The sequence below is a fragment of the Coturnix japonica genome, unplaced genomic scaffold (genome assembly GCF_054131305.1).
Source record: "Coturnix japonica strain WE unplaced genomic scaffold, WE-NBRP24 Scf106, whole genome shotgun sequence".
NCBI classification, from domain to species: domain Eukaryota; kingdom Metazoa; phylum Chordata; class Aves; order Galliformes; family Phasianidae; genus Coturnix; species Coturnix japonica.
Genome location: NW_028189009.1, coordinates 148,631 through 161,794, shown reverse-complemented (window position 1 = coordinate 161,794; position 13,164 = coordinate 148,631). Strand labels below are relative to the sequence as shown.

At 52.4% G+C, this 13,164-nt stretch overlaps 1 protein-coding gene across 4 annotated transcripts; it reads left to right on the top strand.

The window, feature by feature from the left end:
- ADAR (adenosine deaminase RNA specific) lies at positions 1-12,477 on the top strand. 4 transcript variants are annotated; one of them, XM_085535029.1, is made up of 16 exons: positions 1-279; positions 532-722; positions 2,398-3,902; positions 5,140-5,326; positions 5,398-5,555; positions 5,923-6,064; positions 6,267-6,439; positions 6,626-6,782; positions 7,701-7,872; positions 8,403-8,496; positions 9,754-9,879; positions 9,957-10,090; positions 10,234-10,416; positions 10,805-10,917; positions 11,361-11,488; positions 11,754-12,477. In XM_085535029.1, the coding sequence occupies exons 1-16, from the start codon at positions 150-152 to the stop codon at positions 11,992-11,994; spliced, it is 3,834 nt and encodes a 1,277-aa protein (XP_085391155.1). In that variant the 5' UTR covers positions 1-149; the 3' UTR covers positions 11,995-12,477. The 4 variants fall into 4 exon arrangements, with proteins under 4 accessions (XP_085391155.1, XP_015740039.2, XP_085391154.1 ...); XM_015884553.3 differs by having other exon boundaries at positions 6,225-6,439; XM_085535028.1 differs by having other exon boundaries at positions 2,395-3,902.
- The last annotated feature ends 687 nt before the right edge of the window (positions 12,478-13,164 follow it).

Sequence of the window (13,164 nt, the reverse complement as noted above, 5' to 3'; positions counted from 1 at the left end):
AGAGCGCATGCGCGGTAGCACCTACGCGCAAAGTCAGGCCTAGTGCGGCCACATCCGCAACAACAGGCGACACTCGGGGAGCGAACGGGAGATCCGGGATCGAAGCGATATCCCCGGTAGGCCAGCAGCCCCTCCACCGGCACGCAGCCATGCGTTGCCCTACCCGAACTCCTCCGCCTTTCCGTGCCCTGAAGAAAGATGGCGGCCGCCACGCCGCGAGGCGCAGTTTGATGACGTCATTACTGCGCGCCCGCAGCGGCGCCGGTGGCGGCGGAGGGGGTAAGAGGGGACGGGGGGGGAGGGGTAAGGTGTGGGAACGGGGCACCGGGAGGAGCCTGGAGCCTATAGGGGGAAATGGGGAACCGGGACGGGATGAAGGGGGGTGAGAACATAGAGAATAAAGAGAGTTCCCATCTATGGTGGAGATGTGCACGGTAGTACCGGGACCGGGACCGTAACCCCGAACCGGGTCCAATGCTCCGCCTCAAGCAAGGCCTCATTCCTTTAACCCCCCCCCCCGTCCGGTTCTAGGCACGGCGCCTCGTCCCAGCGCTGCCCGCCTCATTGTGGGGCGGAGAGAACAGCTGCGGGGACGGAACCGAAAGCGAAAGGATCCGCAGCCATCTTACGGCATTAACCGGACCCGGTACCGCCTCCGGAGCTTCGCTTTGGCCGTCCGAAGGCACAGAAAGCCCCGTTTGGGGCTGTCGGACCGAGCGCAGGTAACGCGGAACGGGAAGAGCCGACACACGATCGGTCGGTGCTGATTCGGGACCGTAAAGAGCCGCGTTAATCACAGAATGAGCCGGGTTGGAAGGGACCTCAAGGATCGTGTAGTTCCAGCCCCCCATAGACCCCATATCCACCCCATAGAGACCCCATAGATCCCCATAGAGACCCCACAGAGACCCATAGAGACTCTATAAACCCCACAGCCCCCATAGAATCACAGAATGACCCGGGTTGGAAGGGACCTCAAGGATAATGTAGTTCCAACTCCCCTGCCTGGCAGGGCCACCAAACATACACCTTTACTAGATCAGGTTGCCCAGGAGACCCCATAGATCCCCATAGATCCCCATAGAGACCCCATAGATCCCCACAGAGACCCCATAGAGACCCATAGAGACTCCATAAACCCCACAGCCCCCATAGAATCACAGAATGATCCGGGTTGGAAGGGACCTCAAGGATCATGTAGTTCCAACCCCCCTGCCTGGCAGGGCCACCAAACATACACCTTTACTAGATCAGGTTGCCCAGGAGACCCCATAGAGACCCCATAGATCCCCATAGACCCCATAGAGACCCCATAGATCATGTTGCCCAGGGCCCCATCCAACCTGGCCTTGAACACCTCCAAGGCCGGGGCATCCACAACCTCCCTGTGCAGCCTGTTCCAGTTCCTAACCACTCTCCTAGTGAAGAACTTTCCCCTAACATCCAACCTAAATCTTCCCTCTTTTAACTTAAAACCGTTTCCCCATGTCCTGCTATTGTCAGCCCTTTCGGTGGTCGGTGTGGTTAAAGAGCTGAGCGTGCTCCGGTCATTTAGGAGCGCTCCACGTGCAGCCTTCCCCTCTTTTCATCCTTCTTTTCCCTATTGACACATCGCTCTTGGGCTTGGGGAGGTCAAAGAGCTTCCTTTGTAAAGGGTTTATCAATGCTGGGTGATGTGGGGGTCCCTGTGGGGGGAGCCTGGCAGGGAATATCCATTACTATGTGTAGGAGGGCTGGGATACACCCTATGAGCGGCTGCTTCACTTTACAAGCTCAGAGCCCTGAAGGTGTGAGCGAAACTCAAGGCTGCCATCCCCAAAACGCCTTCGTGGCATTACAAAGCGGCCGCCGATCTGATTTCACTGTAGGTTATCACCTTACTCCTGCAGTGTGATGCTTTACATCCATAGGTCTTTATAGGTCTTATAGGTTTCTGGCTTAAGCCCTGACTATGAAGCTCTCACAGCTGTGCCACATTGAGCTGCCCTGCCTCCCTCTGACTTTCAGGTTCCAAAAGCAGACATGAGCTTCTTGCCTCCCTGCGGGCACAGAAGTGAAAGTTGCTCATGTCCCAGCGGTGCCAGAAGGGGATTGAACCCAAACTCAAGCAGTCTTTGCTTCCACCTTGATGTTCAGCCCAAACAAGAGCGGCCAATCTGTCTTTATATGAAGCTGGTTTCTTGTTAACCTCACCCAGTGTTCCTGGCTGCTGGGTTCTGACCTGGGCAGGTGTAATTTGCCAGCTGTGCTCACATGAATAATTGAATGGCAGTGGAAAGGCTTGGCGAGGCTCTTATCTCAGCAGCACGGGGGGTGTTTAGGCTGCACCTCTGCTTATAATGGTGTCATTGGGTTTTTAACCCCCATTGGGTTGTTTTTTGTGTGTCTTCCTAGCAGGTATCCACTGGGAACTGGAAGGAATCGCTGCTCCTGGTGTGCAGGCAGCCTGGATGCCAACGTGTGCTCAAGCAGAGCGCTATGAGCAGAGGCGCTGCTCAAGGCAAAGGCTCACATCTCACCCGAGCAAGGCATAACTGCTCCAACCCTCACCCAGCTTTCTTTAACCGCCCCCATTCGTCGCAGATAACAAACTGGGAATCCTCTCGGCGCCTGGCAGAGCTGGATGGTGATGTCTGCTTAATTCAGAGGCCGCAGTCGTACAGCAAGCTGTGTGCTGGGGGATGGCAGGCTGCTGCTCCTGCAGGGAGAGGGCAGGGTGGCCGTGGTAAAGCAGGATGGCATAGGTTCTCCAGCAAGCAGCAGCAGGTAGAAACACCCCCACGTTGTCCCCCTCCTCGTTATTACTCTCAGGAGGACTTGCAAAGAGATTCATCCGCCATCAGGTTGGATTTACAGAGACTGTCTTTGGCTGGGCAGAGTTTGGAACAAGAAATACTGAGTATTTTAGGGCAGCTTCGGGAGGGAGAGACTCGTACAGTTCACGATCTCGTCCGTAAGCTTAAAACTCCAAGGAAAGAAGTCAATCGTGTTTTGTATCAGCTTCTCAGGGCAGGCAAATTGCACAGGACCGAAGGGACGCCGCCGCTGTGGAGGATTGCCAACCCAAAGACAGAGAGAGAAGGAAACCCTCCTGAGCACGGGGTGGGGAACACAGACCCAGCTCTTGAAAGCAGGGAGGAGAGGAGTGCAGCTGGTGGGAGAGACCCCAACCCCACCATGGCTGAGACCAAGGACAAAATCTGCAACTTCTTGTTCAGCGTGGCGGACACGACGGCCATCAACCTTGCTAGAAACATTGGATTTTCCAGGGCGAAGGATGTGAATTCCTTTCTCAGTGCTTTGGAGAAGCTGGGTGATGTCCGTAAGCTGAACTCAACCCCTCCACGATGGTCCCTAACGAGCAGGAAGCGAGAGAGGATGGAGATGAGGCTGAAAGCCACTGTAACAGCAGCAGATCCTGCACCTGAACCAGGTGTGCAGCCTCCTCCTGTGCCTCCAGCTCTGCGAGAGGCGGCTGCAGCATCACCAGCAGCAACAACAGCAGGGCAAAGTGTGGGAGGTGGGCAACAGCCGTCGGAGCCGAGCATTCAGATCAATGCTGCTGTTAATGAAGCAGCCGTGCCTGAGGAATCCAAGCCCTTATTTACTGGCTTCGGTAGCTACGATAGCTCTGAAAACAGCAGGTGGGCTTCGGATGATATCCCAGATTATCTAAACACTATCACCAAGCAGCCGGATGGCTCAGAATCCATCATGCACTCTCAGTCTTCCCCCAGCTACGCTGCTCAGTTTAACACTGTCTTCCCATGCACCCCAGTGGAGAAGCTGCTGGCTTGTCAGGAGAAGAACCCAGTGAGCGGCCTCACCGAGTACTCCCAGTTTACCTACCAGCACTGTGAGTTCACCATGCTGGAGCGGAGTGGGCCCTCTCATGAGCCACGGTAAGGATGCTTCCTAACATCCCTGAGCTCTATTTGTTTCAGCTGAATTTGACCAGCTTCCACCCCGGTGTTGTCCCAAAGAGCAGCTCGTTAATGTTTGCTGCTGTTTGGGTTGATGAGCCTGGCTGATTCCTGCTTAAACACCAGCATTCTGTGTCTGCTAACCCCACACAGGGATAGAATTCATCTCTTGAGCCTGATGCTCTGCCTGATTTAGTCTCCTTGGCTTTCAATTTTGGTTATATTGGGAGGTAAAACTGGCATTTCTGGGGTATCTCTGACTTATCCAGATACAAGCTGAGGATGTGGCATAAAAGAAGCCCCAAACGAAGCACCTGAGAGCAGCGAGTTTGGGTTAAATGGGGTGAACCCACCCGCAGTGTCTCTATGGTGTGGTAGGTCAGAGTCCAACGTGATGCTACACTGTCTGGATTCAGTCTCTGGGGTCCCACCTCTGACTGCTTAAACTGTGGCTGTTCCTGAGTGAGATGGTGAAAAGTGGGCATGTGCCAGGCTGGAACACGTCAATAGATTCGCTAGACAGGAAAATTGGCCTCATTTCTGAAGGCAGAGTCCCAGGTCTTTTTTTTGTAAGGGGAGATGGAAGGGATTCAGCCCATCTCTGGATCCCGGGTGACCCCTTTTATCTGGAAGCAATTTTCCTATGCACGGGGCTGTAGAACAGGAGAGGAGCTGCATAGCTGGAAAAGAAACCCATGAGAGGTGTGTGTGTGTGAAGCAGCACCTCCTGAGCTGCTCTGAATGCATTGGGTGGCTCACAGCACTGCTGGGATTCAAGGAGAGTGCCAGAGGAACAAATGAGGTGCAGGCAGAGCAGGATGGGCTGCTCTCAGACTTACTGCTTCCCCATGCAGGAGATGTGACCGAGCTGCTCTTTGCAAGGGCTTGTTGCATCTTTGCAAGGGCTTGTTGCATCTTTGCAAGGGCTTGTTGCATCTTTCCAGCTGTCTTTTTGGCTTGCAGAACAAGGCAGCTCATCCCCTTTCTTGCAGAACAAAATCCAGAGCTGCTGCATCTAACCTAAGCAGCTTTGGAGATGCTGTGAAGTGAGACCCAGACACACAGCTTTCCTTCTTGCATGTAGCAGCAATGGTTTGCTCTCAGCCTGCAGCTGCCTGCTCCTCCTCATCGACTTCCAAGAGCAAACACTTGTGCTGAGAACACCACGTTGATTTACCTTCCTGATTTAGGTCTCTTTGTTTTCTTCCTGTGGAAGGTTTAAGTTCCAGGCAGTGATTAATGGGCGCCCATTCCCACCAGCAGAAGCAGGAAGCAAAAAACTGGCCAAGCAGGAGGCAGCAGCTAATGCCATGAAGATCCTGATGCAAGAAGCAGAGAATGGAAGCCCTGACGATCTTAGCAGTGAAATGCAGTTTGTATCTGACAGCTCTGAGCTGGAGCAGGTGAGTCTTTTCGTCTTCTTTTTCAGCTCGGTCAAACAGTGTTTGTATTGAAGCCCATCTTCTCTTTGCAGGCTTTGCATTCAGAGCCAGAGCTGTCGTCTTCACCGGCTCAGCTGAACCTTTTGCCTGGGAAAAACCCCATCAGCGTGTTAATGGAGTATGGGCAGAAGTCTGGAAACACAGTTGAATTCGTGCTGCTGTCTCAGGATGGCCCACCTCACGATCCCAGGTATGGCATGCAGCTGTCAGCTATGGGGAGGATGGAAACCCTTCCTTCCCTTAACACCTTGCTGGTGCTCATCCTGATTTAACCTCTTACCAAGGAGCCTGAGCATGGCTCCTCCATGATGTCTGTCTCCAGATGAAAGCTAAAAGTGCCTTTTCTCAGAGCAGGAATGCTTTGCTGCACCAAGAACAGCTTCTAGTCCTGTGCTCTACCTGGTAGCACTGCTGTGATTTCCAGCTTGAGGCCGTGGTGGTAGATTCAAAGTGGTGTTAATACAGAAGGATTTAAACATGAACTGGGAGAAAGGGATAATAAACAGGGCTGAGATGTGTGTGCTTAACACTCTTTGTATGCTATGATGTCCTGTCAGGTTCAGCTACCGTGTGAAAATGGGTGACCAAATTTTCCCTGCTGTGGTAGGAAACAGCAAGAAGGGAGCAAAGCAAATGGCAGCAGAGGTTGCTATGAAGATTCTTTCTAGAGAGTCCATGCCACGTGTCCCACCTGAACAGGTACAGGGAGCTCCTTTGTGACACCCAACTGTTTGCTTGCCTTGTGTTCCCCCTTTATTTCATGCATTCCACCCCATGAGGCCACATTGTGGCTCTGATAGAGCTTTGCAGAAGCGATTGGTGTTTAACAACCCTGTCCTGTCCTTCTGTCCTCTACCAGCCCATTGTGAAGCCCCAGGGTGAACACAGCTGTGCTCTGCAGGTCGTTGTTCCTGAAAGCAATGAACCCAAAGCAATGAAATCAAAGGCTGTTGGGGAGCTCATCAAATACCTCAATGTCAATCCGGTCAGCGGCTTGCTGGAATACGCCCGCTCCAATGGCTTTGCTGCAGAGTTCAAACTCATTGACCAAACAGGACCTCCCCATGACCCAAAGTAAGTGGCTGTGTCTCTCTTGGGGGGAAATCTTGCTTTTTTACTGTTGTCCTGGAGTAGGGAAGTGGTTTGAGATGACAACAGGCTTTTCCAACCTCATGCCTCCACTCTGCTCTTCTCTGTGCTGAGAGATTTAAAGTCAAGCTGAAATTGAAGGTTTTCTTTGGTTCTCTGCTGTCTTTACAGGTTTGTCTATCAGGCGAAGGTTGGAGGCCGCTGGTTCCCAGCTGTAACTGCACACAGTAAGAAACAGGGCAAGCAGGAGGCAGCTGACGCAGCGCTCCGGGTCCTGATTGGGGAAACAGAGAAAGCAGAACGCATAGGAGGGATGAGCATCGTGGAGGTAACGTCCAGCTCTAAGGCTGGGGCTGCTTTTGTAGCCCTTTCTCTCCTGTGCTTCTCAGTCCAGCAGGAAAATGCCTCAGATTGTTGTTCTCTGAAGGTGTAGATGGGCTGATGCTGTGCTAAAACGGGTTGGGTATTTCCCCATGGTGCAGCCACTCTCTTCACTCCTGCTGGTGTCTGCTTTAAGGCCTTTGTTATGCTCTGATACTTCCATGAGCTGCTGGAAGATGTTCCTGCGGTGGTACAGGAATGCTCCCATTTTTATTCTGATACATCCATTCCAAATACCTTCATGCCAGACTGAAAACTACATCAGCTCAGAAAGTCGTGCATCAGATACAAGTGGTTGAGTCAGGATGGCAGCCCCAAACCTGAAATCTCACTTGGAGTTTGGTGATCTCTCCAAAACTGCATTTCCCATTGCAACGGCTGTGGCTCTAAATAGCAAATCCATCAGGGAGGATGTGATGGAGGGCGGTGATAGAGGAGGCAGTTGCAGGTGCATTCTCCCAACAGGCAAACAGAGGGGGGGATTCCTGCAAAGCCAGACACAGATTTCCCTGGCTGAGTCTCTGGGAATACAGGCAAGATTGGGTTTTGTTGCTTCGCAGTGGGGTTCCCCCTGGCACCTTGAGCTCATTTAGCTCTGTGCCAGGCAGACAGCTTGCTAATGGTGTGCTCAGAGCAGAACTCCAGGCATTGCATCCTAGAAATACCCCAAAGATCTTCACCCACCTCTTTGATGTGATGCCCTTTGTGTGTCCAACCCCAAACATCTCTGCCTGCAGTCTGTGTTCTGTGTGTTCCAGCCTTGTGCAAGTTGGAAGGGACCTTAGAGATCATCGAGTCCTTCTGCTTGCTTAGCTGTGTTTTGGGTTTGCTCTTTGCCTGAGCTCTTTTCCTCCCTGCCCTGCAGCTCCCTGTGAGGGGCAGCACCCTCCACGACCAGATGGCCATGCTGAGCCACCAACGCTTCAACGCCCTGACTGCTTGCATCCAGCACAGCCTGCTTGGAAGGAAGATCCTGGCTGCCATCATCATGCGAAAGGGAAGCCAGGACTTGGGAGTGGTGGTCAGCATCGGGACAGGTATGGGCTGCTTCCAACATGAGCTGAGCTCTGAACCTCCCACTGGGTTCCCCATCAGCTCCAAGCAGTGAACAGCTGCTGCTGGAGGCTTTGGAAGGGCAAGCAACGCTCGCAGGGCTCACATGGTGTCACAAGTGATTTAGCTGGAGAGGGAGAACAAAGTGATGGTGCCTTGAGCGATATTGCTCTTAATCTTTGCTTGCATTGCTCTGTGCATCAGAGCGTGGGCTCCTTCCCGCATCACATAGCACAGGTTCCTCATTTTGTCACAGCTGAAAAGCACTTGGGCTTAGAGGGATGCTGCCCTAAAAGTGTGGCCATCAGAATCTCTGCTGCCTATGGAGCAGTGTGTGCTCTCTCTATCCCTTGTTTTCCTCCCTGCCTGGGTCAAGGTGGTAACTAATGCAAGAGGTGCTGCTCAGGAGCCCAGAGAAGTAAAACTCAGTGTGATTTAAACCCTTCTACAAAGCTCTTGTTGCAGCACTGAGTGACACAAACCTTCCATTTCTCTCTTCTGTTTCCCCCCCCAGGTAATCGGTGTGTGAAAGGAGAAGAGCTGAGCTTGAAGGGGGAGACGGTGAATGACTGCCATGCAGAAATCATTTCACGCAGAGGCTTTGTGAGGTGAGAAGGGGGAAGCCCAGGGAGAGGCAGAGGTTGCCTGCAAAGGGGTGCAGCCAGGGCGGTTCCTGCAGCGCTTTAACACCACTTTACCCATGTGTTGTTAAAACAGAGGGATGTTATTTGTGATAAGGAAGGGCCGTGCATGAACGTTGCCCAAATTTAGTGCTGAACTGGAGACTTGCCAAGAGCCCAAGGGCTGTTTCTGCTGCACTTAAAATAAAGCATGGTGCAAAGCACAGCTCCGGTCTGAGCACAGCACTATCAGGCAGCAATGGGGATTATGCAGCCCAGATCCTTTGGTGGCACTTGTGGGTGCAGAAGGCAGTTTGCTGATAAGGGACAAATCCCTTTTTTCATCAGTTGGGAAGGCTTTATCCAAACCAAACTGCCCAATTGTTCTCTTATCAGTAAAAACATTCAGCTCTTCTCTGAAGCCAGATGCAATTGGGTGAGCCTCACTAATTGCCTGCCCTCCCACTTACGAGCAGCAGCAAAGCAAGCTGCTTCTGTAAAGCTGTTGTCTGCCCTCTGTGCCTTCCTGAGCTCTGGGAGGTGTTGGGGGTAGCTCCCCAGCAGGCTGTGAAGTCAGAGGGTTGCACTGTTGCTTACTGTCTATCTGAGCTATGAATCTTGACAGCTGTAGCTGCTGGGCTGCTCTGGCACAGCGGAGCCTGTTGGAAATGACAGCAATGAGCTTCACCTCTCCTGCACACGCTCTTCTTGAGGGATCTCAGTGAAGCTGCAATTTTCCTTTAGTCCTTGATGGTGTGTTGGAGACCTCAGGGTTTTCCTCCCAGCCAGCAGCAGCCATGAAAAGCCCAGTCAATGTAAACAGATCGTGGGCTTGTGTTAATAATACTGCTCATGTTCAGCTGCCTTTGGGGCTCTTTACTCTGCGTGCAAACTCGGTGCTGACTAAAGGTGCTAAGTTAACAACCTTGAAGTCTTCTTCACGCTCAGATCAAATGCATCCAAACAGCAGAGCTGAGCCAGCCGGTTTCCTTTCTCTCCTCCGTCAGTGCTTGTATCTGCTTATCCAACACCACGCTTGTTTCTTCATTGCATGTCATCTGCCTGGCAAAAAAATCTGCTCTGTTTTGTGCCTCTCTGTGCTGTCACACGCCATTCATTGGCTTCTGTCATTGGTTTGATGGAGGCAGAGCTCAGGATCCTGCTTGTCCAGGGCACTGTGCAGATCTATATGTGTTTTGTCTTGAGGAGCCAAAGCACCTTTTGATGCGTTGTTCCTGTTTTCAGGTTTCTCTATAGTGAGCTGATGAAGTACGACCCCTCTAAACCTGCTGCAAAAGAGAGCATTTTTGAGCCAGCAGGAGGGAGGAGACTCAAAATAAAGAGCAACATCACCTTCCACCTCTACATCAGGTTGGCTTGGGGCGATGCAGGGGGGGTGGGATGTGGGTGGTGACCTGGCTGTAACCTGGGGAGTATTTCACTTCTAGCACAGCACCCTGTGGAGATGGAGCTCTCTTTGATAAGTCCTGCAGTGACCAGGCGAGCGTGGTGGGGCAGGCAGAGCACCAGCCCCTCTTTGAGAACTCCAAACAAGGCAAGCTGAGGACCAAGGTGGAGAATGGTGAGTGCAGTCTGTGTTAGGAAGCTCTAGTCTATGAGCCATTCTATGGGCCATCCAGGCTTCCTTCCTTCACCCAATGGGATCTGAAGCATGCAGGTAACAAAGGGATTGAGTGCCTGATTGAGCTTTCCTTGCTCACACAGGGGAAGGCACCATTCCTGTGGAGTCAAGCGACATCGTGCCGACGTGGGATGGGATCCAGCACGGGGAGAGGTTACGCACCATGTCCTGCAGTGATAAAATCCTACGTTGGAACGTCCTGGGCTTGCAAGGAGCGCTGCTGTCACACTTCATCGAGCCGGTGTATCTCAGCTCTGTTACTCTTGGTATGAGACCCATTGTCCCTTAATGGGTTGGGACAATTGTGCTGCTCTGTTGTGGAGCGAGCTGCTGTGCCAAATAACCCCCTTCCACCGTGGAGAGTAAGAGACTGAAACATCAGTCTGTTCTGTTTTGGAGCTGGTGGATTGTATGTAGTGGGTGGTGTGAGTTTTCCTCTAGGATTCTTGATTTTAGAAGGTGCCTGTGAGGCTGAGACCAAACTTGCATTATTAAAGGTGCATATGAGCAGTAAGCCTTCACCTTGGGGTGTGCGGCAGCGAGCTCACTTTGTGCTGATCCCCATGGCTGCCAGCTTTCAGTGCTGTCATTCTCAGGGCTCATCTATTAGCTGCACACTTCTGCTCTCTGATGCCTTCACGTGTGTCTTCATAGGTTACCTGTACAGCCAGGGCCACTTGACACGAGCAATCTGCTGCCGCCTGGTGAGAGATGGGGATGTGCTGCACAAGAGGCTCCAGGCTCCGTATCGTATCAACCACCCAGAGGTTTGTGCTTCTCTTGGTGTTTCCATCCTCTCTTCCACCTCAGCCCTGAGGTCACTGTAGGGGGTGGCCAGTAAAGCAGTATGTGCCATCCCTCTGTGTTCATGGGGAAACACAGACCAAGGTTACCCTCTTAGCCTTCATTTTGGCAGCAAACAGGCTTCTTAATCTCAGGTGTTTGGCTGAGCTGAGTGCAAGGGTTGGAAACTCCAGGTTTTGCTTCTCCCAGGTGAGATCAGACCCAGCACTGACACTTCCCAAAGAGAGCATCAGTGTAGAGGACCTTCAGCATGGGGTAGATGAGGTTTTTAACATGCAGAGCACTGAGCATCAGGGGTGGAAAGCAAAGGCCATAAATGAGTGCAGGGCAGGTGGCTGCTGTGACCCCCATCTCATGGTGGGATCAGTGTTGGAAAGCCCCCCCCCTCTCCCCTCTTTGGCTGCAGGTTGGACGAGTCAGCGTGTACGACTCAGCCAGGCAGACAGGCAAGACGAAGGAGTCTTCAGTGAACTGGTGTCTTGCTGATGAAAGCAAAGTGGAAGTGTTGGATGGCACAAAAGGGAAAGTAGACGGGTAAGAAGAGCTTTTCCTGATGCTGCTTTTCTGTCTGGGGAGCTGGGGTCAGTTGTATTCAGCATTGCAGTATCTGCTGTGGGGAGGGGTATTACAAGCTGACTCAATATAGAGCTCTTGAAGCAGAACAGATTGTGCCCAGGCCTTGCAGCAGATCCCCAGGGGGATCTCATGGGTCTCTGACCAAGGGTTTGCTCTGAGTCCTCTGCTCCTATCAGCTTCTCTGTGTCATCCCTTTCCCCAATGCCTTTTTCTTCCTTCTCAGACCGAAGCTGGAGGTGTCTCGTGTGTCCAAGAGAAAAACCTTTGCCCTTTTCCGCCAGTTATGTGCCAAGACTGATTGCAAAGAGCTGCAGAAGCTCTTGGTGTACTCAGAAGCAAAGGCAGCAGCCGTGCAGTACCAGCAAACCAAGCAGTGCTTCTTTAGTGCATTGGGAGAGATGGGCTACGGCAGCTGGATCTGCAAACCACAGGAGGAGGACAACTTCTCCATCTCTGATGCATAACCAGAGGCTGTGGCTGGATGTGAGGGTGTGGGTGAGCGTGTGTAGGGTGTATGGGTCCATCTTCCCCCGCTTTCTTTTTGAGGTGCAGCCAGTATTTGCAGCAGTTTCCCCTGTAGGCCTTGGCTGCTTTCTCTGCTCCTATTCCTTCCCAGGCTCTGCCCTTTTCTCTTTTAAAACACGCATGAAAAATCATCGTCTCTCTTTAATTTGAAGCCAGGGCAGCCTGAGTTTGTTTGCTTTCGTGTTCTCATCTCTGTTGTTTCTTTAAAAGAAGGTACAAGAAACCAGAAGGGACGGCAGTCCTGAATCATTTGGACCTTGCAATGCAGCTCCCTCTGGCAGATTTCAGGGCAGGTTTCTCTCTTTGGAGAGCTTGTTTTATGTCTCGTGTTCTCCCTGTTCTTTGGTGGCTGGGCTGGGACACAGACTGAGCTCTGCACAGCTGCCAGCTGTTCTGTGTTTAATAAATTTTAGCTATTGTTACCTGGTTCTGTTCTATGGGCGTGTGAAGTGCCCAGGGCTGTGAATGGGGATCCCTGGGTGTGGAATTGAGGGTTGTTTTGCAAGGAACGTGGATGAGTTATTGTTTGCTAAGCCATGAATTATCTGCATTGAGCTGTTGTAACGGTGGGTGAAGCTTTCTTGCTTTAACCAGAGGCTTTGGGGGCAGAATTGAGCCCTGTGCAGGGTTCTCCCACCTCTTCCTTGTCTTTTTGCTCCTCTCTGGGCTGGGGAAGTCACGTTGCTTTCCTACTGGGAGGCTGCAGGTGAGGCCGTGTCCTCTCTTGTGTCTGAGCTCAACCAGACGTCAAACAAAGCGTTCTTGTGGAAGGTGAGAAATGCCCCAGGAGGGCTCAGGGCTGCAGGGCAGCTCTCAGCCTCCTTCCTCCTCACTGAACAGGGTGATAGTGACAGCTCCAACATCTCACTGTGTCCGGAATGTGGATGGGAAGCAGCTTAAAGCAAAGAGGAGCAGCCTGGGTGCTCCCCTGTCCTGCTGCCAGCAGCTGGGGGTGCTCTGTTGGGATGCTCAGGGCTCTCCATACCCCTGGGCTCCCCTTGTGGGTCCTTGTTCAGTGGGGACAGAGCGGGACATGGGCTGCACACAGAACTGGGATGCAGAGTTGGACCCAGCAGGACGTTACCATGAAGCTCTCATGATTTCACTGC

Excerpts from the sequence above, each read along its gene's own strand:
- ADAR (XM_015884552.3), top strand. The coding sequence starts at position 150 with ATGCGTTGCCCTACCCGAACTCCTCCGCCTTTCCGTGCCCTGAAGAAA. Across the intron at positions 5,327-5,397 it reads ACAGCTCTGAGCTGGAGCAG|GCTTTGCATTCAGAGCCAGA; the intron begins GTGAGTCTTTTC and ends TTCTCTTTGCAG. Across the intron at positions 6,440-6,625 it reads GGACCTCCCCATGACCCAAA|GTTTGTCTATCAGGCGAAGG; the intron begins GTAAGTGGCTGT and ends CTGTCTTTACAG.